General features: G+C 35.8%; 8 protein-coding genes across 8 annotated transcripts in view; 6 read left to right on the top strand and 2 right to left on the bottom strand.

The window, feature by feature from the left end:
- The first annotated feature begins 353 nt into the window (after positions 1–353).
- Positions 354–2,259, top strand: LOC17883751. The gene is made up of 3 exons (XM_006287563.2): positions 354–1,013; positions 1,154–1,873; positions 1,954–2,259. Exons 1-3 carry the CDS (start codon positions 372–374, stop codon positions 2,047–2,049), a joined length of 1,458 nt encoding a protein of 485 aa, XP_006287625.1. The 5' UTR covers positions 354–371; the 3' UTR covers positions 2,050–2,259.
- A 275-nt stretch (positions 2,260–2,534) lies between these two features.
- On the top strand, positions 2,535–3,185 carry LOC111830220. The gene has a single exon (XM_023781826.1). It carries the CDS (start codon positions 2,535–2,537, stop codon positions 3,183–3,185), a length of 651 nt encoding a protein of 216 aa, XP_023637594.1.
- A 99-nt stretch (positions 3,186–3,284) lies between these two features.
- On the top strand, positions 3,285–5,051 carry LOC17884084 (E3 ubiquitin-protein ligase ZNF645). The gene is made up of 4 exons (XM_006287950.2): positions 3,285–3,391; positions 3,492–3,751; positions 3,840–3,898; positions 4,161–5,051. Exons 2-4 carry the CDS (start codon positions 3,497–3,499, stop codon positions 4,930–4,932), a joined length of 1,086 nt encoding a protein of 361 aa, XP_006288012.1. The 5' UTR covers positions 3,285–3,391; positions 3,492–3,496; the 3' UTR covers positions 4,933–5,051.
- A 2,376-nt stretch (positions 5,052–7,427) lies between these two features.
- On the top strand, positions 7,428–10,164 carry LOC17882402 (UPF0503 protein At3g09070, chloroplastic). The gene has a single exon (XM_006287329.2). The coding sequence runs from the start codon at positions 7,628–7,630 to the stop codon at positions 9,314–9,316; it is 1,689 nt and encodes a 562-aa protein (XP_006287391.1). The 5' UTR covers positions 7,428–7,627; the 3' UTR covers positions 9,317–10,164.
- A 208-nt stretch (positions 10,165–10,372) lies between these two features.
- Positions 10,373–13,211, bottom strand: LOC17883402 (protein NRT1/ PTR FAMILY 8.2). The gene is made up of 5 exons (XM_006287305.2): positions 13,047–13,211; positions 12,406–12,549; positions 12,091–12,308; positions 11,456–12,006; positions 10,373–11,363 (listed from the first exon to the last, which is right to left on the bottom strand). Exons 2-5 carry the CDS (start codon positions 12,536–12,538, stop codon positions 10,532–10,534), a joined length of 1,734 nt encoding a protein of 577 aa, XP_006287367.1. The 5' UTR covers positions 12,539–12,549; positions 13,047–13,211; the 3' UTR covers positions 10,373–10,531.
- A 1,386-nt stretch (positions 13,212–14,597) lies between these two features.
- LOC17884193 (laccase-10) lies at positions 14,598–17,070 on the top strand. Its single transcript, XM_006287337.2, has 6 exons — positions 14,598–14,769; positions 14,893–15,044; positions 15,161–15,405; positions 15,509–15,637; positions 15,731–16,660; positions 16,779–17,070. The coding sequence occupies exons 1-6, from the start codon at positions 14,680–14,682 to the stop codon at positions 16,907–16,909; spliced, it is 1,677 nt and encodes a 558-aa protein (XP_006287399.1). The 5' UTR covers positions 14,598–14,679; the 3' UTR covers positions 16,910–17,070.
- A 3,614-nt stretch (positions 17,071–20,684) lies between these two features.
- LOC17883622 (transcription factor DIVARICATA) lies at positions 20,685–22,149 on the top strand. Its single transcript, XM_006288420.2, has 2 exons — positions 20,685–21,372; positions 21,602–22,149. The coding sequence occupies exons 1-2, from the start codon at positions 20,921–20,923 to the stop codon at positions 21,939–21,941; spliced, it is 792 nt and encodes a 263-aa protein (XP_006288482.1). The 5' UTR covers positions 20,685–20,920; the 3' UTR covers positions 21,942–22,149.
- Positions 22,150–26,581: 4,432 nt separating this feature from the next.
- The window catches only part of LOC111830219, a 3,326-nt gene continuing 2,509 nt past the window's right edge, over positions 26,582–27,398 (bottom strand). Inside the window, exon 5 of the mRNA XM_023781824.1 lies at positions 26,582–26,677. Within this exon, the coding sequence (XP_023637592.1) occupies positions 26,582–26,677 (96 nt within the window). The remainder of the gene's footprint in view (positions 26,678–27,398) is intronic.

The following is a 27,398-nucleotide window of genomic DNA, read 5'->3' as shown; positions in this document are numbered from 1 at the left end:
CCAAGTCTCGAACAGATTCTCTGTATAACTTTACAACATATCAGTTCATCTGTATTCATGGAGATGATTGAAGGATAGATTTTGACTTTATTGAATCACTAGTTCCCAAAAGTTTTGATAAGTGTTACTAATATCTCTTTGGGACAAGAGAAGAAAAGTAAATAGATTATTAACAAATGACTCTCTCATAAATTCCGAATCCGAATCAAGGGGGAAGTTCAAAGGTTTGCTTTATAGTGGCTCTTGGGTGACTCAAAGTGTTTTGGCTCTTGACTATATATATGAGTGTTAGATCCAACTTGTGTTTTTAGGAGTGTCCTTGCCTTTTTATTTTCTTATTAATCTAGTTTTGCTTTTTCTCGTTGATATTGATGGCTGAAGTTTCAGAAGATCCCAAGTTTACTTTGAGACTTTTAGTTGATGAAGAGAAGAACAAGGTCTTTCTGGCTGAGGCTGGTAGAGATTTTGTGGATGTACTCTTCAGTCTTCTGACACTGCCAATGGGCACCATTGTCAGATTGATCGAGAAGCATCGAAAATGTGAGCTTGGTTGTTTTAGCAACCTCTACAAAAGCGTTGCGGACGTAGGCATTGAGAATTTCGAGACTGAAGCTTGTCAGCAGATATTGCTTAACCCAAGGAGTGTAAAGGAGATCCAGTGCAAAAGGCTTAAGCTCAACATAAACCCTACTGATGATCTCAAGTACTTTAAGTGCTGCATGTTCTCAGCCTGCAACTTGTGCACTAACTTTAGCGGCTTTGAGTGTGTATGTGGAGAGTTGATGGACCAGGAAATTGAATTATCTGAAGAAGATCAAGTAGCAGCAGCAGGAGGTAGCATACATAATGGTGTTGATGGAGTGTTTGTCAAAGGCAGGTCTTCATTCATCATCACCGACGACTTTCTTGTCTCTGTTGGTTCTACTGGTCTTGTCTTGGAAACGCTTAATCGTCTTGGATGTTCTGATGTTAGTAAGCTTGCTGAACGGTTTCTTCATATTGGTCTCGCAGAGGTATTTTTTTTTTTTTTTTTTGTAAGTAACATCTCGTCTACTATGCATAGTAGTATAGTATTATGGTGTATGGTATTTAAAATACAATTTTTTTTAGCTTCTATGGAACTCACTGTGTTTTTTTTGGGGCTGTTAAATAGATTTTGACTCTTCTGGAGTATATGTTCTTTTCAAATACTCCCTTGACTAGCACTTTCTTGAAGAAGCAAAGTCCAGATAATGTGTACAACATACACAAGCTTTTGAGTCCAGGTGTGAAGGTGAAAACAGATGATGAAAAACCAGAATTTACTTTTGAATTGGATGCAATTGTAAGGAAGCAGGACATGAAGATTTTATATGTTGAATGTGGAGAAGACTTTGTTGACCTTCTCTTCACTTTTCTGGCTGTCCCTCTGCAATTTTTATGTGATAGCTCTTTAGGATGCATTGGAAATTTGAGCAGAAGCTTCAAAGAGTTGAGTGTTGTTGATACAGCTTCCAAATGTGTGCTTCCTTATTACTATAAATGTCAGAAGCAGTTGCCTCATATCACCACTGAAGAACCACCAGTTTACTACCGTTACCGGAATTCCAATCCTCGTCAACCGGACTATAGTTTGACCACAGATCCTGACCAGACTCTGCTCTATCGAAAGGACAAACTAATTCCTGTGACTTTGATTGATCCAAGATCTCTTTGTAAAGATCATTCAGAGAATGATAGTGGGTTTATGAAGAGAGGAACAAGGTTTACAGTTACTGATGATCTGATCATCACACCTAGGAATTCGTTGAGTACATCTATTTGCCTTCTGAAGAAGTTGAAGATTCAGGCAGATGATCTGGAGGTGCAAGTAATTAGCATCCGTGAAGCTGAGGTTACGTTTTTATTTCTCAAGTTATACAATTTACTTGCTCTCTCCCTTGCTTTCTTGTCTAACTGTGTCTCTAAAATCAGGCAATGAGTCTGATGAGAGCTTCCTTGTTGACATCCTCTGCTTTGAACTCTGCTTTTTGGAATTTGATTGCGAAGAAGATCAAGGTAGAGACTTGAAGGAACTGAGAGAGGGTCCTATGAGATTCAGTTGCTGTTGCTTCTTTATTATGATCTGAAAAGACATTGTTTAATCCATGATCTTCAACTATTTAAACTCCACATTGTTCTATCTTTTCTGTTTTTGCTAGTTTTCCTTTGGTTTCTGTAGACTTGAACCTTAGCTGAACAAAGATTGATGTTTTCAAGACAGACTTTGAATCCTTTTCATTAGCAGTCTTGTTATCTTAAACAAAGCAATACATATGTTTTGTGATGGGGATAAACTTGTTTCAAGGAATTTATTTACAAGCTAGGAAAGATAGTTACTAAAGAATCCTAGATAGTATCTCTAAAAGATACAATAAGATTTCTCGTATTATTCCCATTTCCTTATCATGTGAAACTGAATTTAAATTAAGTGCTTGGTAGGTGTTTTGTAATTGTGAGTCAAGGAGAAAGGGGTTGGTTTTGTTCCTAGGTTTTCATTCGTTTGATCTACAATAATGGCTCAGAGTTCTAAGGAACCAAAGGTTAGTTTGAGACTTATCATTGATGAAGAGAAAAATAAGGTCGTTCTAGCTGAAGCTGGTAAAGATTTTGTTCAAGTGCTCTTCAGCTTTTTGACATTGCCGATGGGAACAATCGTCAGATTGCTTGAAAAGCATCAAAACTCTGGTCCAGTTTCTATTGGATGTATTAGCAACCTTCATAGAAGTGTTGTGGACATGAAGATTGATGATTTTGAGACTGAAGCTTGTAAGCAAATGTTGATTTATCCAAAGAACATTAGGGAAGCTCAATACAGAAGCCTTAAGCCTAACAGAGACCCTACTGATTTCTTCAAGTGCTTTGGGTGCCAATACTTCGGTCTTTGTAGAATGTGCAGTAACTTTGACACGTCCATATGTAAATATGGAGAGGTGATGAATGAGGAGATAAGTTTCTCAGAATATGAGCAGTTTGAAGACAGCATGCAAAATGCTGTCCACGGAGTATTTACTAGAGGCAAGTCTTCATTTATCATAACCGACGACTTAAGACTCAAAGATCTTGGTTTAGTTGATCATGATTTGAGCTGTGTTATAGGCTTATCATCAGTTTTGTTCAATATCCCTAATTTTGAACGCTCACGTAAAAACAGTGTTTCAAACTGAAACCCTCTTTCTCGACCGGAAGGTTCTTCCCTGTGAATTAATTATATTTATAGATTAAAGAAAAAACAAATTAATCAGAAAATATCGTTTCCCCTTCCGTTGCCCCCAAAACATAACAAGTTTGCTTCGCCGTTTACGCCTCCGGCGTGATCTTTGAGAAGAACTCAAGTAAAGAGATCTGAAATCCGAATCTCCGACTTGAATTTGTAAGAAGAGATGCTTTGATGATTCCTCTTCTTTCTTTTGATTTTGTATTTCTTAGGGTTCCGTTCGTGTGATTTTGTTTCTGTTCCTTTGAAATTACAGCGACAATGCTTCAAATTCGGCTAAGGAGGGATTCGCCGACGGAGATTGGAAGCGGAGCGAGGCCTTCTCCGACGGAAACTGTGACTGTTGCCTGTCCCGACCATCTCGTCCTCGCCGATCTTCCTGTAGCCAAAGGAATCGGTTCCGTTACTCCAACCACCGTTATCAAGCCCGTTGGTCGCCGTTCACGCCGCCAGTTAGGCGAGAGAGTTCACTTCTGCGTCCGTTGCGATTTCCCCATTGCAATCTATGGTCGTCTGGTAAGCTTAGTGTCCCTCTGGGTTTGTGATTTGGCTAGGGTTTTTTTTTTTTGGGGGATTGAAAACTTTGTGTTGTTTCGTTTTGCAGATTCCTTGTGATCATGCCTTTTGTCTTGAATGTGCTCGTAGTGATTCCATCTGCTATCTGTAAGCATCTTTTACTTTGCTCTAACAATGCTTCATTTAGTACAGTCTAATCTGTGGTGTAATCTACAAAGAGCTATACTTTGAAGTAGGCTTGTGTTCTTGAATTGGTAAGTTAAGAGACATGGAAGCATTTCATTAGATGCTTTGGTAATCCATTCCACAGAGCTCCTTGTAGAGATTTACTAGGCGATGCGATTATAGTGGAACTATCAAACTGAATACTTGCTGTCTCATGTGTATGTGTGTCTATGTTATGGGACAGATGTGATGAACGGATTCAAAAGATACAGACGATCAAAATGATGGAAGGAATCTTCATCTGTGCAGCTCCTCATTGTCTTAGATCTTTCCTGAAGAAACTTGACTTTGAAGCTCATGTCCATGACCTCCACGGAAGCCTATTACAAGCTGATGCAGAAAAAGAAGATGGTAACGACTCAGATGTTCAGAGTACAAAGCATCAGTCTTCAGCTTCAGAATCAACATTGCGAGGTCCCTTAAGATCCCAGCAGCAACAACCCCGTGAACAACCGTTACTAAATAGGTCGGCCTCAATGACAAAATCACCATCTGGATTTGGTCAAGTCCAGAATTACCCTGCAGATAGCGATAACTCTCGCCCTCCGGGATTCGAGACTGCTAGTCCTAAACCAGGAATCCGGTTCCCGGACTACCAGCCTATGAATCTTATGCAACCGCCCAGCTTGCCCATTCCAATGAATCAAAACCAAGGTTTACCACAGCAGTTTGGCTTTCCGTCTTATCCATCAAATGATGGATCATCTCAGCAGTTCTATAACGGTGCTCCTTATGAGATGACAAGAACAGAGAGTGGCGGATCAGAACAAGGTTCATTGCTCGGGTACCCGCCTACACCAATGATGAATCCGAACTTCCAAGGATCTTATCCTCCTCCGTCATGGAATTCGGGAATGGCACCGCCTCACACGAACCAGCAGCAGGGTAGTCGAGGTAGAGATGGTCAAAATTTTGGGTGGCAACAAGAGAACCGTGATGGCTTTGGGCAGGAGTAAGTGTAGGCTAGTTTGAACTTTTTGTATACTGTTAAACTCGTGGTTTGGAAGTTTCAAGTATTTTTGTGTTTCTTAAACGCTGTCGTATCGGTTCTAACTTGTAATTCGATTAAACCCAATCTGAACCGAGTCAAAACCGTGCCAAAAATCGATACGGAAACCAAACTGATTTGAACTGGACCAAATGTTAAGTCATCTGCATATCACATGTCTCATAACCCAAATGTATAATGTGTACAAAAAGAGACAGAGAAACAAAAAGGTTCTTAATATAGTAAAAGCTTAGAGATTTGTCATCTTTGTGTGTGTTTTTTCTTTCCCTTCCTTTTTTTTTTGTATTGGCTTTTTGAGTATAATGCTCACAGAACAAACAGTTCACAGTCTCTTTATTGGGATTCCTTCACTCTACATTGGTGTATTCAGCAACAAGTTCAAATGTCTGCAACTTTTGTTTTTTTTAAATTGATAAATGGGTTATATTAGTCTATTGAGATCTAGTGAAAATTAATTGACATAGCAGCAAACATGTGGAATCATTACTGTATAAGTGTGTATGGCTGTGAGAGAAAAAAAATTTGGTTTCAAAATAGTATATGGATTCTGTAATAATGAAGCATAATGATACATAGCAATATTTGCAAGACACCATTATTTCACATTATGAGGTTGAAGAAACTGAGATATTAAAGAAACTTTTTACCATGTTTATATTAATTATTGCGACCCCCGTATAAAATTTCAAAAATGTGAAAAGCTAATCATTGTAGTAATTTTTCATGATTAATCACCAATCATTATAAACCCAACCAAAAATATTAGTATTTTATATAACGTTAAAATAACTATGAAGTAGTATACTATATAGTTGATTTATATTTCTCTGATCACAATTTTTTTTTGTTGTGGTTGTGTGATCTTGCTTAAAGTTCCCTTTTCTAAAATCATGATATTAGAGTATATATGACTGTTTAGGAATTAGGAAAGACTAAAAAGAGCTTTAGTTGATTGGCGAAAATATAAATATATAAAAGCCCACATTAGTTGCACTGATTGCGTTTAGGTTAAATATGGATGATCAATATTAATTACTACTTGGAACGACAATAATATCAGAGTCACTAAAATTATGAAATACTACGTGGGTGGTGATAATTTACTCTTCTCCTCACTCACACGTACGAAACAGATATTTTTTTACACAGGGCTGAATATAGTATATTTCATACTTTGTTTAGTTATATAATTTGAAATTTTTTTTTAAAGATTAAATGAATTGTTGGCTAATTAAAAAAATTCGTAGAAAATGTTGTGAATATAGAAAAAAATATATATACTTACAAGATTTGATGGCGTGAATTGCTTTTTTCTTTTCTGCTTTTTCTTGGCTCTTTAAAGTTGGAATCTTTGAAAAGCCAAAGTATATCTTTTTCCCCTCTTTGTTATTTCTAATAGAAAATGTAACAACTATAGTTTTACGTCTTAAACCTACCCATATGCTATAACCTTCATCCTCTAAGCTTAGCCGACATATTAAAAAACTCATTGACATCCACTCAGCATTTGGGATTTTAATTTACATTAGAGATTAATTATATATAATAGCGCATGTTTGCTTTTCAAAAGGAGCTTGGAACTTAGCTTAGTTAGGTTTTTAAAACTATATACGACTTTGGGGTTAGGACAAAGCCTGAAAAAACCACTTTTGCCTCATAAGACAAAAGAAATCGTAAAAGGGTAAAAAAATGAAATCATTTATATAATTTCAGCTAAAATTAAGACGTAATTGGTGGTTTGTGTCGTTGCTATAGAACATACTATTATTGCAATTAGGTATTACATACAAAACCGTATATATTTGGACCGCGACAACTACATGCAAATAGGCATTCACGTTGATGCAAAACGTATTAGTATCAGCACACACACGTGTTGTTGTATATTGTCAGCATTTATAACTAATCAATAAATACACACACTTCTTTTTATTTATTTATTTATTTTGTTATAAAACGTTTTGATAATTCATTAATGTTAAAAAGAAATTGATTAAGAGTTGATAGCTGATGTATGTTCGTTCTGAATCACTCTTTAATTCTTGTCAACTTTAAAGTACGTACTTAAGTTGTTATAATCTTATACGTTTCACTAGAATGATCTGGTCATCCGTATTACATTTTTTTTTTTTTTGTAAATAAGAAAAGGTTATCACAAAAATATATATACCAACCAGGCATCAAAGGACAAAAAAGAAAAAAAGAAAAGAAAAAAAGAAGAAGTTAATAGTAATTCTCAAAGAACATAAAATCAGAATGGCAGAGAGATCGATCAACCCATGAAAAAAATCACAAACCATTATTCTTATATATTAATATTGTCAGACTCAATTGATACCTTATAATACATTAGGGCAGATTTTATATGACACCTGCCCAATTCATTTTTTCTCCAAAGCCCAATGTAATTTTTAATTTTAATAATAATATTAAATTGTGGGATTTTTGGATTTTCTATAATAATAATTTTTGTTTTCACTTCATCTCCTTTCTCTTTCAATGTCCGTTGGTAACAGACGAAAGAAGTTTCAGACATAACACACTCTTCTCTAGTTTCTCTCTCTCTCTAAGCAATTCAGCAGACAAGACAGTGATGATATAATCCAGAGACAAGATAGGAGGATTACTCATCGTTTCTTCTCATGAATCTCTCCGCCGACCAAGCTTCCGTCGCCGACGAAATTATTCCGCCGCCTCAACCGCATCGCTTATCAACATCATGTGATCTCCACCCAGACGAACGCTTCTCCGGTTTCTGTCCTTCCTGTCTATGCGACCGCCTCTCCGTCTTAGATCACAACGCCGCTCCGCCTCCGTCTTCCTCCCGCAAACCTCCCACTATCTCCGCCGCGGCCTTGAAAGCTCTCTTCAAGCCTTCCTCCAGTGGTACTAACAACAACCCCTCCAATGGGAACGGTCGGGTCCGACCCGGTTTCTTCCCGGAGCTCCGGCGTACTAAGTCGTTTTCAGCGAAGAACAACGAGGGGATCCCTAGTGCGTTTGAGCCGCAACGTCGGTCTTGTGACGTCAGACTCCGTGACGTTCCAACCAAAGAAGCTGACACCGTCGGTAGAATCGAGGACGAGACTAGGAAGTCTAGCGTGAGCGAGACTGTTTTAGAAGTTAACGAAGAAACTGAAATTGAGGAGGTAGCAGAAGATGGTGGCCACGCTGAGATCGTGAAAGATTCCGACGAAATTGTCGAGGAAGAAGAGGAATTGAAGCCGATGAAGGATTACATGGATCTCTGCTCACAGACAAAGAAACCGTCGGTGAAAGACTTCGCCGGGAGTTTCTTCTCGGCGGCCTCTGTTTTCAGCAAGAAGCTTCAGAAATGGAGGCAGAAGCAGAAGGTTAAAAAGCCGAGAAGCGGTGGAGACGGCGGAGGAGGACGGCCACAGTCCGAGATCGGATATGGCCGGAGATCCAGCGACACGGACCCGAGGTTCTCGCTTGACGCCGGGAGATTCTCCGTCGACATCGGTCGGATTTCGATGGACGATTCACGCTACTCGATCGACGAGCCAAGAGCATCGTGGGATGGTCACTTGATCGGCAGAACGACGGCGGTTAGAGTTCCTCCGCCGCCATCGATGTTATCAGTGGTAGAAAACGCTCCGGCGAATCGATCAGACATGCAGATTCCAATACAAGAACCGTCGATTAATCCGACTGACGGTGAATCGGATCCGATAATCATAATCCCAGGCGGATCGAATCAAACGCGAGACTACTACACTGAAGCTCCGTCGTCACGGCGACGTAAGAGCCTCGACAGATCCAATTCAATTAGAAAAATTGCGACGGAGCTAGACGATGTCAAATCGGTGTCGAATTCGAAGGTATCTCCGGCGACACCGATAGAATCAAACTCCATGGAAACAGAGGAGAACAAAGGGAATCAAAACGGCGAGAAGAAATCGAGACGGTGGGGGAAATGGAGCATTCTAGGGTTTATATACAGGAAAGGTGTTAACAAAGACGATGAAGAAGAAGATAGGTATAGCAGATCGAACAGTGCCGGAATGGTTGAGAGGTCCACATCGGAATCGTGGCCGGAGATGAGGAACGGAGAAGGAGGACCGAAGATGAGGAGGAGTAACAGCAATGTGAGCTGGCGAAGCTCCGGCGGAGGATCCTCAAGGAATAAGAGTTCGAGGTACTCGTCAAAGGATGGAGAGAACGGTATGTTGAGGTTTTATTTGACACCGAGCTGGAGAACAGGTGGTGGGAGTGGCGGCGGAGGCGGTGGTGGTGGGTGGGAGAAGACGGCGGCTCGAGCAAATAGTCACGGCCACTCTATAGCCAGGAGGGTTATGAGGCTGTATTGACCAAATTGTCCCTCTTCTTTTTTAATTATTGGGAGCAATGTGAGGTTTTGGTTTGGGGTTGTCTCAATTTTCTTTGTGAATAAATTGGTTATCTCTACTTAACCGGAGTTATTCAGACCAAAATTGAAACGGGTCAATTTCGAATGTGTGATATAAACCCCCTCAAAACCTAAGTACAGTACTCGGAACTTTTGAGCTATAGCTCTCATCTCACTCCGCCGTCGTCTTTCACCACATTCTCCGACTTATGATTGTTGTGTTCCTCGGCCTGATTCCGTTGCAAGAATGCAACTAGCAGAAGATTAATAAACAGAGAAAGGTATGGATAGTGTAAAAGCTTGAAATGTGGGTGATGCAATGTAAGTGTTCGGCGAAATGTCTGAGAGAAGGTTATGTATTATCTCTTGCTAGTTTAGCTTAAGGTATGGATCGTGACTCAGGATTAATTAGGTGAGTTAACACTATTATCTTTATAGGCCCTGGCCAGCTGAGCTTATTTCTCGTGCTTAGCATCAAAAATCAACCTGCATTACTATCCTTTTCTCTTAATTTTAAGCAACTACAGCTAAGTCTGAGTTCGAGCCCTTCTGTATTATCAGTATTGAATCTTGAAGTAGCTTAAACAATCATAACAGACAACTCCGGTTTTCAAATACGATTGGTTTTTGCGTGAGCAGCACAAGCATCTGGATGACACACATTGGTCTTGGTGGTTTGAATAAACATCACTGAGATCTGTTGTTTTACGATGCAAAAGCAAATGTAAAAGTAGCTTGACGTATCAAACCCAAGTGTTAAGTTTCAAACTTGGGTCTATTAATCAAGTTATATGTTCTTTGTAGCCTCAACCTCCTTGTTGCTGCCTTTTTTTTATTTGCTTGCTTCTTCAGTTTCTTTTCAAAATCAGCCAACTTTTGTGTTTTCATTGTCCACTATCTTTACTCTGTTTAATCCTGTGAATTTTTGAAAGCTTGCATTTGAGTCTCAGAGCGTTTGGTCATAGATTCGTCAGTACTATTCTAGTTGGTCAGTGTAAAATAAATCAATCTCGGCGACTGGAACAAAAGAATCTATTATAATAAATACCTGTAAATATGTTTTAGTAAGAAAGAAGTAAAGAAATTATCAAACAGGCGATTCAGAATGAAACCATGAAGAAGAAAAAATGGAGTACGAGATTTCTCTCTATAAAACATTTGATGTTTTTTTGAATCATCAAAGCGCATGCCCTGTCGCTTTCTTGTAAGTGTACCATTTAGCAATCCAAAGGTAGACCAAGAAATTCAAGAAACTCAAACCAGCTAATAGCCAAAAGAAGTAATCAAGATGACCATTGTTGAGATTTTTGGCGATCCATCCAGGTCTTCCACCCGATCTCGTGACATTAGTCACCACTGTCACCAGCAATGTGCTCAGATAATTCCCAAATGCAACCGTTGTGAGCGACAAAGCTGAGCAGAGACTCCTCATAGCATCAGGAGCTTGATCATAGAAGAACTCAAGCTGACCTATGAAAGTGAAAACCTCTGCGCAACCCACAAAAAAATACTGCGGCACTTGCCAGAATATCGTCATCGGGACAGTCTCCTCATTGTAAAGATTGTGTGTTCGAACATAGCTTAACCTTATGACCTCGAGGATTCCCGCAGAGATCATAGAGAAGATAGAGATTACAAGGCCGATTCCCATCCGTTGAAGCTGCGTGAATCCGCGTTCGTGACCTGTGTATTTCCGGGCAAGGGGAACGATTAGCTGGTCATAGACGGGTGTCCAAAAGAGGACACTAAGCGTGTCGAATAAGGAGAGCGATGCGGAGGGGATTTTGAAGTTAGGTCCCATGTGTTGGTCCATCGTGTTGCCTTGTAGTACAAACACAGTGCCCATTTGGCTATAAACCGCAGCAAAGACAATCCCTGTGGCCCAAATCGGTAAGAGACGGATCAGTGCTTTGAGCTCTTCTACTTGTGTCACTGTGCATAGCTTCCAGGACGACGTAGCTGCTGCTTTGTTGTCACTCTCTGTCTCCACTGCTGCTTTATCAAAGAACCTGAAATGATTTTTAAGTTTATCAAAAGTTAAACCACCAACACAATTACAGACTGGACTTGGTTGACACTAACAACCAAGCTTGTGCCTTACGTTAATATTTTGGTGTGCTCGAGTTTCCGGCTTCCTCGGATACTGCTTTCGGCGTCTTGGTTCTCATAAAGAAGAGATTCATCTTCTGGGACTCTCACTTTAGATTTCCTGCAAGAAGCCACAATGACTTGAAGCATTCTTGTGAGGGGACTTCCTCCTGGTTTCTGCAGCCTATAGAACTTGCTTCCAGCAAAGAAAAATACGACGGCGATAGCCATTGCGACGGTGGGAATGCCTAAACCCCAACCCCAACCAACATTCATCTGAATCCAAACGAGAACAGAGGAAGCAATCATCGCACCAACGTTGATTACAAAGTAGAACCAGTTAAAGAAAGAGCTTTTAGACTCTTTCTCTTCTTCATCAGTATCATCAAACTGATCAGCACCAAAGGACGAGACACAAGGCTTGATCCCTCCTGTCCCGAGTGCGATCAAGTAAAGCGCTATAAATGTAAGCGCGGTTTGAGCTGAGGTTGCGTGACATTTGTCTCCGTTGCAGGTTGGTGTTAGACCAGGAACAGAAGCGGACATGGTCAACAGCGTCATTCCCTAAATTAACAGAGCAAACAGTTTAAAGATTATGTGATGAATTAAGAAAACTTGATGAAATATTTTGTCATGTTATAGATTTACGGCAATGTAGATGACGACGAAGGTAGAAATGGTCCAGTATCGGCCAAGATAAGCATCGGCAATAAAAGCACCGATCAAAGGCGTAGCGTAACATGTTCCAGACCAGTTACTGACACTGGTGGTTGCAGTGACGTTTTCCATATTCATTTGTTTCTCGAGATAGTTCACGAGGTTAGTACTCATTCCATAGTAAGCCAATCTTTCACAGCACTCAGTACCTGCATGCCAGTTGAACATAGTAGATACAATCAAAATCAAAATGTTTTGGTATAAGCTTCACTTTACCACCAAGAGTCTAAGGTCTTGAAACATTACCGAGAATGAATCTGCAAGCTTTCCAGGTTCCTGTCTTCTTCTTGTTTGCTGGTTTCTTGTAAATGTCAAGAGTTCCATCTTGTGTATATATATCCATGTCCTCCTCTCCCATTGTCGTCTTCTCCGGTTTCATCAAGTTTCAGTCTGAGTTTAACCGGGTAAAGAGAATCAATAAACAAAATTACAAAAAAAACTAGAAAAAAAAATATATATATATATATGATCTGAGTCATATTGATGAAAATATGAGAATCAGTAAAACAAGAAAAAGATGACTTATCTGCCAAGTAAAATCTCAACAATGATAACTTTTAATAACCATATGATTTGATATCTCCATAACGCCACCAAGAAACAGAATTGACGAACATGGATGATTTGTTTTAATTCGATATTATCCTTACGTGCATAATTAATTAATTACTAGGACAACAAAAACAAAACGCGTTGTAATCGCGACAAAACATATAGAAAAACAAAAATCGTGGAGAAATCTACGGATCTGATAAATTCGTTTGCAAAATTATGAATGCGATACCATATTCTTCGATTTGTGTACATACAGAAGATAAGAAGAAGAAAAAAACAGATGGATGATCAAAGTATATCGAATCGAGACAGAGAGAAGCGTTGTTTATAACCTCTTCTCCTAGGAAGCGACGGTGGTGGCTACAGTCACTGAAGACGATGGTCGGTGGAGGTCTGCTTGTGGCTGCACGGCTGAGGAGTGAAGAAGATAAGAATTCAAGCGTTGAAGCGTTAGTTTTTGCACCGTGTGATGTGATGTGATGTTGATAGAGTTATATTTATAACAACACACTTTGCTGGGATTGTGAACCCAAACCAGGTTTCGTCTTTTTTTTACCAGTTACGTCCCTCTATTTATTACGTTTTCTCTATTATTTGTGAATCTTTTGTGATAACTAAAGAAGATGTTGTGGGGATGCTAAATCCTATTTTAAGTAATGCAGCATTAAAGATCGTGGTTATAAGTCAAAGATTTGAAAATTAGACAAACTTGCCTAGTTTATAACAAAAATTAACTAATTATGGGAATACATCTACAAACAGGATAATTAAAATGGGATACACACTCAACTTATTTGGTATTTTACTTTCCTTTGCTGTGATTGTGTCTAGATTCATAGAATGGCTATAACCAAAATAAATCTAAACATGAGGGATCATTTTGCAAATGTTTTTCTCCTTTTCCGATGTTATATTATCCACTGATGGATGATTCCGTATTTATCATATGAATCTTTTTTTTTCCCTTTGGTCAAATAATATACATTGAAATGAGAATCGTTTGGTCAAATTAAAGTAATAAATCTAAAGTCAAGAATCTTTTTTTATTTATTTACGTATAATATTTCAATGAAAATAATCAATTCTGACTAGTGCTCCTAATTATGAAAATGATATAGTTTTACAGATCAGATTAACCCAGTAGTTTCTTCTACCCACAGAAAGAAAAAAAGAAATAAACAATCGCAATCAAAAATAGGTTGAGGACAACTTTGTTAATTTCTGACCAAATAAATAAGTTCGGTTATTGCTTCCCAACAAATATAATCATGTACTCTGTTAGATGTTATCCTCCAATCAGATTTCTTGAAAGCTAGTTCTCAACCATTTCTTTCCTTCACAAAATAATTTCTTGTTTAACCTAAGTTTCATATTTAGTTACATTTGTTAAACCGTTATCGATATATGTCAATCAGAACATCTTTACACGTAATTTATACGATTAGACATTATAGCAATAGGAATTTTAATCATATGAAGAAAAAAAACAATTTTTTTAAAAAAATATATATATTACAAGATGCTAATTATGACAATTTTTCTACGAACGTGATATTTTTTTGTTGCTTATTAATTTTTTTATACGTGGTGAATAATAGTGATAGAGTAGGTTTAAAGACATAATCGGACTTCAAAATAATTGTTGTTTATTTGGAACATATACAAGTTACAAACTTGTGATATGAAAACAAAACAAACTAAATAAGCGACCAACCTACGTTTAGGTTCCAACCCACAAACAAAGAGAGAAACATATACTTCCCCTCTAAGCTTTCGATCATTTAGTTTCACCAAACTGACGAAGCACAAGAACCCAACATTTTGCATCTTTATAAACCAATGATCATGAATCCTTTTCAAATCACAAAAGAAAGAGACAAATCAATAGAGCCATCAAAAGAGGAAAAAGAAAGAGCTATACAACTAAAGACAAATAGCTAGGGGCAAAGCTAGCTAAAGAGAGAAATGGAGTTCCCAATTCGAATTTTGGTTCTTTTCGCATTGCTCGCCTTCCCGGCATGTGTCCACGGTGCAATACGCAAGTACACATTCAACGTAAGTTCATTTGTATCTATCAATGAATGTTATTCCCATCTCATCAAAAAAGAATCATGTAGGAGTTTTGATGTGAATTATTATCAAATAAGAGTACTAAAACGTAGCTATCTGAAACTACAGGTGGTAACGAAACAAGTAACGCGGCTTTGTTCCACGAAACAGATCGTTACTGTTAACGGTAAGTTTCCAGGACCAACAATCTACGCTAACGAAGACGACACGATTCTCGTTAACGTCGTTAACAACGTCAAGTATAACGTCTCTATCCACTGGTGAGATTTTTATTTTATTTTTTAAAAATTATATATATAACTTTCATCCCACAAAAGATTTCAAAACTCACCCAAATGGACCTAAAATATTGGTTTTCTAAACTCGGTTTTGTAAGGCATGGGATAAGACAATTACGAACCGGTTGGGCTGACGGACCAGCTTACATAACTCAATGTCCAATTAAACCGGGTCACAGCTACGTCTATAATTTCACGGTCACGGGGCAACGCGGCACGCTCTGGTGGCATGCACATGTTCTCTGGCTCCGAGCTACGGTTCATGGTGCCATCGTGATTCTACCTAAACCGGGTCTTCCTTACCCGTTCCCTAAACCACACAGAGAAGAAGTCATCATACTAGGTCTCTTTTTATCAATTACAAAAATCACATCATTATGATAAGCTTTACTCTTAATACACAAATCGGTTAACAATTTGAAATTCCCGGTTATATGTTTTTATAGGTGAGTGGTGGAAATCTGATACCGAAATGGTTATCAACGAAGCCTTAAGATCCGGTTTAGCACCAAATGTCTCAGATGCTCATGTCATTAACGGTCATCCCGGCCTCGTTCCTAATTGTCCTTCTCAAGGTATATATTAATAACATTCGATTTTGAATTATAAATTGACTATAATTCGGTTATGATCTAACATTATAATATCTTTTGTTTTGATGAAATTAGGTAACTTTAAATTAGCGGTGGAGAGTGGAAAAACATACATGCTTCGACTAATAAACGCAGCACTAAACGAAGAGCTCTTCTTCAAAATCGCCGGCCATCGTTTCACCGTCGTGGAAGTTGACGCCGCCTACGTTAAACCCTTCAACACCGACACGATCCTTATAGCTCCTGGTCAAACCACCACCGCGTTAGTCTCTGCTGCTCGTCCCTCCGGTCAATACCTAATCGCCGCCGCTCCTTTCCAAGATTCCGCCGTCGTTGCCGTCGACAACCGCACGGCAACCGCTACCGTTCATTACTCCGGCACGCTCTCTGCCACGCCCACCAAAACTACTTCGCCGCCGCCTCAAAACGCTACCTCAGTTGCAAACTCGTTCGTCAAATCTCTACGGAGTCTTAATTCAAACACGTATCCGGCTAAAGTTCCGGTCACCGTCGATCACGATCTGTTGTTTACCGTTGGGTTAGGAATCAACCGATGCCACAGCTGTAAAGCTGGAAACTTCTCACGTGTCGTCGCGGCTATAAACAACATAACATTCAAGATGCCTACGACAGCTTTGCTTCAAGCTCATTACTTCAACCAAACCGGAGTATACACAACAGATTTCCCCGGGAGACCGAGACGGGTTTTCGATTTCACCGGGAAACCGCCTTCGAATTTAGCAACCATGAAGGCTACGAAGCTTTACAAGCTTCCATACAATGCGACCGTACAAGTTGTTTTGCAAGATACAGGGAATGTGGCGCCGGAGAATCATCCTATACATCTTCATGGATTTAACTTCTTTGTGGTTGGTTTAGGATCAGGGAATTATAATTCCAAGAGGGACTCTAAAAAGTTTAATCTTGTTGATCCGGTGGAGAGGAACACCGTTGGTGTACCTTCCGGTGGTTGGGCGGCCATCAGATTCCGAGCAGATAATCCAGGTAATTTATCTACTTATCTAACATATATATATATAGTATCTAGAATTAATAATCTAATTGTTTCAGTTTGTGACAAATGTTATATGAAATAACATGTATATGTGTGGTGGTGGCACAGGGGTTTGGTTTATGCATTGCCATTTAGAGGTACACACAACATGGGGACTAAAGATGGCTTTCTTGGTGGATAATGGTAAAGGCCCAAACCAATCAATCCTTCCTCCTCCTAATGATCTTCCCAAATGTTGATAACTCTTTGTTATTATTATTTTTTTTGAATCGATCAAATTCTTTTCTTGACATTTTGATATGTGTAGTATGCTGAAAACAAAATTATCAATAAAGCCATTGTATGATTTGATTGTGTTACGCTTTAATGAGAGGGTGGAAACAAACATCTTTTTTCAACTCACCAACCTTTATTACCGTTGAAAATTTGAGGACTTTTGATTGATCCATCCTTTATCCTAAATTTTTACCACTTGTTTTTAATACATATGTGGTAGATCCAAAAAACAAATAATGTTCAAAACGCAAAACCATTCTAAAATAAACAAAAATTAAAGACAATACTGAACTTAATGATCCGCTAGTTGGTAATTAACACGTAACAATATAAAGTTTTAAACTTATGCAGAATAGCATCTATATATATAAAGTTAACTTTTTCTCTTTTCTCCTTAAGCCACATCATCATCCACCTCATTTTATTATTTAATTTTTAAAATTAATTATACTATTTTATCATTTAATTTTAATATTTAAACCTATGTAAATAAGTTTTTCCAAAATGAATATAAAAAGTCTTTTTTTATATTATACATTATAAAACTAAAAAATATAATTGATTAAGATTTAAAAAAACTTACTAATTATCGATTAACAAATATATAAATAATAGATTATAGTTTTTAGTGAATGTTTAAAATATATATGATTATATTTACACAATGTAAACCTAAATATAATGGGATTTAACGGGAATAAAACAAAAAGTAAGAAATTTTGAGAATATAAATCAATCTAATTTATGTCTCAAAAAAATTTCTAACATAAGTGACATAGGTCGTACCGAAACATGAATTCTTATTTTTTATACACATATAAAAAGGTAAAAATAAAAATAATATTTCTTTAAAAGTTTCCAATATGAATTTAACTATTTGTTTTCAATACAACACATATGTTAAACTAATAAACAAAATAAAAAATTAACTATATTTCATAAAATTGAAAATTAAAATAAAACATTATTAAATGAAATAAATTAAATATAAAGTAAATTATACTAATATGTTAAATTTAAAAATTGTTCCATATAAAAAACAAAAAAAATATATAAAACATAAAATCAGAAAAATATACAATAGTATATAAATGATCATTACGAGATATAAAGTACGACAAATCCAAAAAAAGGAAAACGTAAAACAAAAAATAATAAATTATGACAATATATAAAGAGATAATGTAAACAATTAAAAATACAACAATCCGCCCGAAACCCACAAATCATGTTCAAATTTCATGCCAACATATAAAAGGGCCTAAAATATTAATATCTAGATCTATATTTGGTAAAAACCCTAATAGCACACGTTTATCAATGATTCCCAACCGCACTTCCATTTACGCCCACACTTCGACTTATAATATACACTCTTAATTTCTCAACGACTAATGAAGCTAAAACTCAATAGTTTTTCTATATAAACACAATTTAAGTTTTAAAAAAGTAAAATATGGTATAGTGAAAAAAATAAGTAGGAAATAAAATACGAACCAATTACTCATAAACAACATAATAAACTTTCGCGCGTAGCGCGGGTAACCGACTAGTATATATATATCATCAACTGAAATTTAAATTACGTGTCTAGTCATGATACGATCAACTGAATAAAAACAAAGTAAAAAGGTTTTCTTATTTTTCTTTCCAAAAAGTCGTTATCAACGCAGAATTCACCTGTCGTGGAATTTGATTGAGTGGGTGCAATGTCGCCATTTCGAATTTTAAAGAGAGAAAGAGAAAAGACTCGTAAGAAAAACGAAGCAAGAGTAATAAATATGACAGGAAAAAAAAAGAAGTTATATACTAATAATAGAAAGGGAATCTTGCTAAATATAGAATCCAAGAAGAAGTCACTCTCTGTCGAACAGAAGCTTGTGGTCTGCTTACTGTGTTACGCTTCATCATCATGCATTGCATTTGCATCATTTGCATGTGAGTGACACACCTTCTATTTTGTGTTTGATTCCTTTCCTCCTCCTGTCCCTATCACATTTTTATCACCCATCCACCAATGACTCTGTTTGTGTATTAATTTTATAAATCTCCTTTGTAAATTTTGCAATTCGTAAATTTTAAAAGATATAAAAGATTCCTGTATTGTCGTCTCTGTAAGCTATAGTGATCCCTTCATACGAGTGTGTATTGCTAATAGTTATATATATTTGTAAGGTATTATATATTATCATATTCCGAAAGACAAATTTTCTTCAAATATTACAACAGTCTGGTTATAATGATTGGTTTGGTTGCACCGCTTTATACTTTTTTTTAATCAATTTCCTAAATTAACTATATAATTGGGCAGAAGTGGAGCTGTGGTACCGTCCACATGAGGTGGTGAGATATTAAACATATATTTCTTTTTTAAAACGTTTTTACGATATGAAAGCCCCCGACACATACATTCTTCGTATGATCTTTATAAGTAATACCACTACGTATATGAAAAATATCTTTGGTTGCTTTACTACCCACAGCTCTGTTCCTAAATTTTATTTATTTATAAGTTGTGTTCACCACCTAACCCATTTATACTAACGGTTCTATTGTTTATGTTCATTAAACAAATGAATAAAAGTAATAATATATTGGATAGTATACCTTCGAACTCCTCGTTTGATTCGCATCTTTTTAGTCGGTAAGGAATCTAAAATCGATAATGACAAAAAAAAAAAAAAAACTAGGAATCCATTGAGATAAATTAACCCAATTAAGTCAATCATAATTAGTTAATTATTGTGTATTGCTCATTTTAAATAATAACGGTAGAACAAAATCCATGTAGGCAATTTTTCTCAACTTCTTTTAGTCATGAAGATTGTAAATTTGTATTTATCAAATTTGTTCGGTTGAACAAAAACACTACTCATTACCATTTTATTACTTTTTATTTTTTCTAACACCATTATATACTTCTATCGTTCGTAAATTTTATATAAACTTATAAAGTACAAATACGCAATACATATATTTCAAAAAGGGAATATTCCACTAGTCTTTGTATATTTGTTTAGCTTATGGTTGTTGTTGTTACTATTACAGTATTATATAGTATGTGTACTAAAATTAAATATTGAATGGGATATTTCGTGTTGACAAAAAAAAAGGCTGTCAAGTTAAAAATTAGTATTTGATTTAAGATTAAACAAGGAATAAAAGAACCGGCCAAACCATTGAACAGTCGTTTTCTGATCTCTCACATTTGATTGGTTACGTTTACATCTTCTTTCTTTGTCAGTAAAATAAAATTAAATGTTACACTTTTCCCTTCATATATCGACACGTGCATATTGGTTAGTCTTAATCGCATATCAATTTTATATGATAATAACATAAATGATCAGCATAAAACAAAATACAATGCTCGTTATCGAATGGATAAGCCATATACGTTACTAAACGGATTTTTATCTGACCTAAGTTTATAAATTAAAAAAAAAAAAAAAAAAGCATATCAGAAGCATTTACCGAGAGGAGTTGTCATACATCTATTGGCCAGCTTAGATTGCAACTACAAATAACAAAACAAAAACAAAATTATTTTACATAGGCAAAACAAAACAAAAATAAATATCTCCGGTTATTAACTTTTTCCCTCCATGCTTTTTTGTGTCTTTGCTTTTTTTTTCTACACCTTTTCTTGTGGAATGTATTAGTATTCCTATTGATCATCACGTGAAATATAGAAAATAATATAAAGCAAAATCCACTTTTTTAATTTTTGTTAAAGGATTCAAACAAAAGAGATCCACTTTATGCTCTGTTTTATTTCCTTCATGTAATAATTTGATAATTTTCTCCACAAATTTTTCTGAAAAATAAAGTCGTTTCTTTCTTTTTTTTGTTTACTCGGTCACTCGAGACACCACCAACAACACACAGTCAATCAAAAAAAGCCATTAATTCTCTTATTCATCACTCTCCCTCCTCTCTCTCTCTTCAACTAAGAACAAAACAGAAGAGGAGCTATGTCTTCGTCGTCGACGATGAACAGAGGAGGAATCGATATGTTTTCACCGGCGAACACAAGCTGGATTTTTCAAGAAGCCACGTGGACAGTAGAAGAGAACAAGCGTTTCGAGAAAGCTCTTGCCTTTCTTGACGACAAAGACAATCCAGAGAGCTGGTTCAAGATCGCCGCTTTGATCCCAGGCAAAACCGTAGCTGACGTCATCCAGCGGTACAAGGAACTAGAGGACGACGTCAGCGACATCGAAGCCGGACTCATCCCCATTCCTGGCTACCGCGGTGACGCTTCCTCCGGTGCCAACTGTGACTATTTCTTTGGTCTCGAAAACTCCGGCGGTTACGGTTACGGTTACGGTTACGACTACGCCGTAGGAGGAAAGAGGAGTTTTAGGCCTCCGTTACCAGAAAAGGAGCGGAAGAAAGGAGTCCCCTGGACTGAGGACGAACACCGGTAAACCAACACTCTTATGTTCTGATCTCCTCCTTTACTAATTTATTTGACAACTTATTCTTCTTTTTGTGTTTCTTTCTTTTATTTATTTTACTTTTAAATGAAATTTACTAGGTATCACAATTTATCACTATTTCAGTTCAATGTTTTAAGGTGTCTTCTTGAAATTTTCTTTAAATTATGTGAAGTTAGTTATATATAATACTGCTTACCTTTTAATGTTTGGCAGACGATTTCTAATGGGTCTGAAGAAATATGGAAAAGGAGATTGGAGAAACATAGCTAAGAACTTTGTGACAACTAGAACGCCTACACAAGTGGCTTCGCATGCTCAAAAATATTTCCTTCGACAACTCACAGACTGTAAAGACAAAAGAAGGTCAAGCATCCACGATATCACCACTGTTAACATCCCTGACGCAGATGCAGCAACCACCGCTGCCACAGGAGTGCTCTCTCCTACCCCGACCACTTCTTCTTTTGACGTTTTCCACCAGCCAAATCCTCACCATAGTTTCGCGTTTGCGTCTGCCTCTAGCTACTATAATGCGTTTCCTCAGTGGAGTTAAATCAGCTTAGAAATGTTATTCTAGAGAGAGTACATTCGTCTCATCTAAACTTTTATATATATTGTCTACGTACATATTACCTATAAAAACAAAATGCAGGGATTGTTGTAAATAGTTGTAAGAAAATGTTTGTGTGGTTGTGCTGCGAGTTCCATATTATTAGGTTTGGTTGGTTGTAATTTTCGGTTTCACGAGTTTATAATACCAATATTTGACTTACATTACCTACGCATAATTTTTTTCTAGCCCTTTATAATAAGCATAATACACTACTACAGTATATTCTGTAATAATGATCACATAGTATTATTATAAATGTTATTATTACAGTTGACTTTAATGTCAATGCTTGGTGTGAGTCGCTTTTCTCCCCGACAACATAGGATTAGTTCGAATCAGCATCTTATTCAGTTTGTTGTTACTGTCCAAATTAAAATAAACTGGCGAAGTATCTGACTATATATTATATACTCTTTATTTGCTTGATGTTCTTCTTCCCATGACTTTGCTGATCGCTCAACACAGAAGAATTATATATTCCATTTTCGTGGTTCCATTTTACTGCCAATTATTTATCGAATAACTTTTGTTTGGATTTCTCCTTTTGGTATATATATACTACAATTATAAATGTTGAGGTATGTTAAAGCGATAAAGCTACGCGCGCACGCACACACGAGAACAAAGTGGGCTTTATATAAGTAAGCCCAAATAAGAAGAAGTAGTGAGTGCCCAGTTCTACTGTGGTCTTAATAAGAGCCCTTATTTGATTTGAAGAGTACTGGTGAGTGATTTTCACTGATCTATGGAGACTTGGTGTCTTCTAAAAATCTTTATAATATTCATGAATCAGCAAAAAACCAGTAAACTCCAGTATACGGTTTATACTACAAATCCAAATTATACACACAAAAAAAAAAGTTATAATCGTGGTGAAATTAACGCTTTAAAACTAGTAATAAATATTAAAACGAAAACAATATTATCGTATTATAACGTCATGAATCTAGTTTTCTTATCAGCGGCATTTAGAAGAAGAGGCCGAACGACATGTTTTGCATATTTATCAACTAAAGACTTCTCTATCGCCGTACCTAAAAAGCAGACAAAAGTAAAGTACACTTCCTTTTTATGTTTTTTCGACACAAAGAAGATGTACAGAACCCACGTAGAAAAGAATTCTATAATTTTATAAGATTTTATAATCTAAGCATGCACATTATGATACTTATCTTATATAGTATATCAATAGGCTAAATTAAATGTATATATATCAAATCAACTATAGGGGTTTATTTTATTTATTTATTGGTGAAAATGTAAATTACTATATAGTGTAATGTTACGCGCGCACACAACACAAAAAAAAAGTCATACGGATCCAACAAAAGAGGTTGTGGCCGCCTTTACTGTGTCAATTTGTTGTTATGGAGAGTCCCCGTGCACTTATCTCCAATATCATCATCAATTGTATATTGTTTAGCCTCTCTTATCTTTCTTTTATAATCTAATCGCAAAACCAAACAACAAAAAAAAAGTCTTGAATCTTTCCTGTTTCATAATCTTAAAATTCATGTTAAGAAAACGGTTACTATAAATTCTTGTGGATATGAAGTTTACAAACAAAAAAAAAAAAACATAGGAAACATGTAATGGGGTAGTGCTTGTAAATAAACCTACCAACAGGTATTTGTTGTCGGGATAAGGAAGGAAGAGACCGAGCAACAAAGAGGAAAGAAACAACACATTTTCTTTTCTTTTTTCCTTTTCTCAAACAATACATGTTCTTTTGTACCAACCAACTTGTGCTACCGGTTACTAAGGGTAGTTTCGTCATTGTATTATCAATCTCAATCAGGTATGACGTGGCTTCTACATCAGATTATTCCTTTTTTTTAGTTATAACCTCCGAACTAATTACACATTTAAATATTTTGTTTTGGTTGGAATTAAAACGTTTAATATTATTGTGTACCTGATTATGCTTTTAAATAATTTAGCATGCTTGTGCGGTGGACGTAGGTTAAGACTCGTAATCACAAACCCCCCGCTGATACAATTATGTCATTAATTATTACTAACAAAACATTTTGAATTACGCTAAGCTACTGTATTTTATTAAGAAACATATACAGAAATTTGAAAAAAAAAAATCTGAAAATTTTACATGGAAAAAAATAAAATAAAACGAAATTTATATAGCTATGACCTAAAAGTTTCATATTATTGGAGGAGAGATGTGGGGTTATTTAAGCAAAAAATTACAAGGTTGACATATTTACATGCTATATTATTCTAGATTTCTAGATGTTAATTAATTGGTTTGCGAGATATATATATATATATATATATATATATATATATATATATATATATATGTATATATAGGGATTAATTAATATATACACGTATGTACCATGTACTCAAATGAGTGGAAACTAGGGGTCACATATTCACATGCATGCATTATATATGGGTCATACAATGATTAGCATGACACTAAATAATTAAGCTGGTGTTAAATCGATTCTGATTAAATTAATGAAGAAATATAGATATATATATGCATTGCTCACTCCAAAATATCTAATTATAGTGGGAAGTTAAATATAAGTATAAATTCCTATACAACCAAATTGCCGGGTTGCTAAGTAAATTATAAAGATAGAGTGATGATCTATTTTTACATAAAAAGAAAATGAAATCTATTAAATTCGATTAATAATCTTTTCTTTTACGGCGCAGTAGTCATCGATCACTGCAAATATTATTCAGCTTAGGATATAATTTTGTAAATGTAAGTTTACATGTACAAGAAAAAAATCATTGTAAAAGTCGAATGAAAAGTGAAGCCGAATCTATATACCATTTGGTATTGTGGGAAAATCTAAATCTCTTTTAATTGTATATAAAAATTTATTAGAGAAAGTGAATTGAAATTTGTCACTAGTCCCTACCATAATAATATGGAAAAGAAAAATGAAATGGTCAAAGCACTAAGTTATTTGGTAGAGATGTTTATAAGATGCATTGAACATATGCTTCTTGTTAACACCAGTTGACTCTCTTTTTTCTTCCACCATTCAATTTGTCTTTTATAGTGTGTAAATAGTAGTGTAAGATTATCTAGTACATCGTATCTATTCATTTCTTGCAAAAGGTAAATAAATAAATATGAATAGTTTACAGTGTACACAGTTCACTTCCAAAAGATTAAGGGGGTGTTATTGGTTCTATAAGTTAAATTTAACTTCATTAGATTTTAAAATTCATAAGACTTTTAAAATATGGGTTCATTTAAACTGAATTATGATTCATTTTAACAAATCCGTGGAAGTGTATTTCTACAATGACAAATGATATCCTTTGTTTTGAACAATAGAATTGAATTCTATAACAAATGATTTTCACAATTTCAATGAAATTCTACCAAACTTTTTATTATCACATTTTTTTTCTCATTTTCTGTTTTGAAGTTCTAGCATATTTTTTTAAGGTGAAAATTAATTAGTATAAAAACAAAGTGACGAAAATGAATCTCACAGCAACCAGATTCATTTTGGGTGGAAAATGAGGAACGTAGTGTGTATATTTGTTTTAACGGACACACTACTACGTAAAAGAAAATGAGGAAGAGAGAAAAATGTTGGGTGGATGAGTTATGTGTATTACGTTGAGTGATAGGGTGAAACTTTTGTTTATTTGATTGTGAAATCTCATGTAGAAGGTTGGTTTTTGGATTGACATAATTTACATATGAAATCAGTTTCCTGTTCATTTTAAATCCTTTCAAATGATATCATTTGTGAAAATCCACCAAACTTGAATACCATAAGACTTTGATTAATAATTATAAGTATAAGAACCAATAACACTTGATTTAAAACTCTTTTGATAAAGACAATATAAATATGAGAACCAATAACACTTGATTTTAAACTCTTTTAATGAAGATTCTATAATTATAAGAACCAATAACACTTGATTTAAGTAAAAGATTTAAAATCATTTATTAAAGGGTTGCCACGTTATTACAACCTGTACTTATTCCCTTCTCAACATTTCAACCTGTACTTTTTACCTCTTTATAAAACAACACAAACTTTATTTCTTCTGCATAAATCAACCTATACTTTTAAAACCATCTAAAACAGTGCCTATCCAATTGAGACAGATAATCACAATTACTAAACCCGATTAAACCATTAATCGCGATTACTAACATCGCGTTTCACTCCAATATATGTCTCGAGACGATAACCACGTAGCTTTGGGAGAAAAAGAGAGGCAACGTGGGGATTTAGGTTTCTTGATACATCAATTATCTCAATATAACACAGGTTCTCTCTCTGCATTTTTGCCGTGATCAAGTAGCGACAAAGCTTGTCTTGCTGCTCAAGAGTGTACAAGGCAATCTTGGGATTTTACAGAGAGGGACAAAGAGGTTTATTTAAAAGCTGTGTTCGATTCAGAGATTAAGACAAAGTGCAAGTCACTTTTGAGTGTAGAGAGAGTAAGAGAGAAAGTTCTGGGTTTTGGGGAGAGTTCTTCATTATCTTATTTTCTTCTCTTAAGGTGATCTCTTTGTGTGGGTGAGTGATTCTGAAGTTGTAATATGTTCTTTGTTCATAGTGAAGCCTCTAGTGAGCGGTCAAGCTCACCGAGACGTACCTTGGCTGGTCTAAGACTTGGGAAATCGTAACTCTCGTGTCTTGTTTCTTTACTTGTTTACAAACCTGCAAAACAACAAAAACACAAGCTTTGATCAAATACAGACCAAGTATGAGCATATTAGATAGGCATAGACTCATAAACCTGCAAATGTGTATACAATAAAATTCGTATACAAACCTGAAAATGTGTTTACTTGTTTACAAACCTGCAAATGTGTATACATTAAAATTTCTAGAAATTAATATTAGATAGGCATAGACTCATAAACAAAACAAAATAATTATTATATTGTGAGTTCACTTGTACACAACTAGTGTTGTTGCGTAATGTTATGATCCTCAATGTATCGTGGTTTTTTTTATGAAACTTGTTTCGTTTCACAAACTGGTTTGTCAACTAGTAAAATAAAATCAATCAGAAGTTGGACTTAAATGATGCCATCCAAATCAAGTAACATTGAACATCCAATTGGTCATAAACATCAATCCAAATTGAGAACTAAACATAAATTCGCAACACATGCCTAGAACATGAAAAAAATCAGCAAAACAACCAGTACTAAACCCAAACAAAAACCTGCAACATTACTCCTTATTCAAACAAAAAACCTGCAACTATTAAAAAAAAAGAAGTGAAACTGCACACAACTCCTAGATATTGATTTCTTGTGTGAAGATATTGCTTTCTTGTGTGAGAGTGTTTGGTCCATTTGAGAGTGTGAGTGTCTCTGCTGCTTGTACAGTAGTAGATGGACCAGCCTCAACAAATTTTGTGCTATTCTTA

The sequence above is a fragment of the Capsella rubella genome, unplaced genomic scaffold, assembly GCF_000375325.1.
Source record: "Capsella rubella cultivar Monte Gargano unplaced genomic scaffold, Caprub1_0 scaffold_6, whole genome shotgun sequence".
Taxonomy (NCBI): domain Eukaryota; kingdom Viridiplantae; phylum Streptophyta; class Magnoliopsida; order Brassicales; family Brassicaceae; genus Capsella; species Capsella rubella.
The sequence above is the reverse complement of the archived record's forward strand: the minus strand, read 5'-3'. Positions and strand labels throughout refer to the sequence as shown.

Excerpts from the sequence above, each read along its gene's own strand:
- LOC17883751 (XM_006287563.2), top strand. The coding sequence starts at position 372 with ATGGCTGAAGTTTCAGAAGATCCCAAGTTTACTTTGAGACTTTTAGTT. Across the intron at positions 1,014-1,153 it reads TTCATATTGGTCTCGCAGAG|ATTTTGACTCTTCTGGAGTA; the intron begins GTATTTTTTTTT and ends GCTGTTAAATAG. Across the intron at positions 1,874-1,953 it reads TTAGCATCCGTGAAGCTGAG|GCAATGAGTCTGATGAGAGC; the intron begins GTTACGTTTTTA and ends CTCTAAAATCAG.
- LOC111830220 (XM_023781826.1), top strand. The coding sequence starts at position 2,535 with ATGGCTCAGAGTTCTAAGGAACCAAAGGTTAGTTTGAGACTTATCATT.
- LOC17884084 (XM_006287950.2), top strand. The coding sequence starts at position 3,497 with ATGCTTCAAATTCGGCTAAGGAGGGATTCGCCGACGGAGATTGGAAGC. Across the intron at positions 3,752-3,839 it reads TTGCAATCTATGGTCGTCTG|ATTCCTTGTGATCATGCCTT; the intron begins GTAAGCTTAGTG and ends TTCGTTTTGCAG. Across the intron at positions 3,899-4,160 it reads AGTGATTCCATCTGCTATCT|ATGTGATGAACGGATTCAAA; the intron begins GTAAGCATCTTT and ends GTTATGGGACAG.
- LOC17882402 (XM_006287329.2), top strand. The coding sequence starts at position 7,628 with ATGAATCTCTCCGCCGACCAAGCTTCCGTCGCCGACGAAATTATTCCG.
- LOC17883402 (XM_006287305.2), bottom strand. The coding sequence starts at position 12,538 with ATGAAACCGGAGAAGACGACAATGGGAGAGGAGGACATGGATATATAT. Across the intron at positions 12,007-12,090 it reads TCGTCGTCATCTACATTGCC|GGAATGACGCTGTTGACCAT; the intron begins GTAAATCTATAA and ends CTGTTAATTTAG. Across the intron at positions 11,364-11,455 it reads GAGCACACCAAAATATTAAC|GTTCTTTGATAAAGCAGCAG; the intron begins GTAAGGCACAAG and ends AAATCATTTCAG.
- LOC17884193 (XM_006287337.2), top strand. The coding sequence starts at position 14,680 with ATGGAGTTCCCAATTCGAATTTTGGTTCTTTTCGCATTGCTCGCCTTC. Across the intron at positions 15,045-15,160 it reads TATAACGTCTCTATCCACTG|GCATGGGATAAGACAATTAC; the intron begins GTGAGATTTTTA and ends CGGTTTTGTAAG. Across the intron at positions 15,406-15,508 it reads AGAAGAAGTCATCATACTAG|GTGAGTGGTGGAAATCTGAT; the intron begins GTCTCTTTTTAT and ends ATGTTTTTATAG.
- LOC17883622 (XM_006288420.2), top strand. The coding sequence starts at position 20,921 with ATGTCTTCGTCGTCGACGATGAACAGAGGAGGAATCGATATGTTTTCA. Across the intron at positions 21,373-21,601 it reads TGGACTGAGGACGAACACCG|ACGATTTCTAATGGGTCTGA; the intron begins GTAAACCAACAC and ends AATGTTTGGCAG.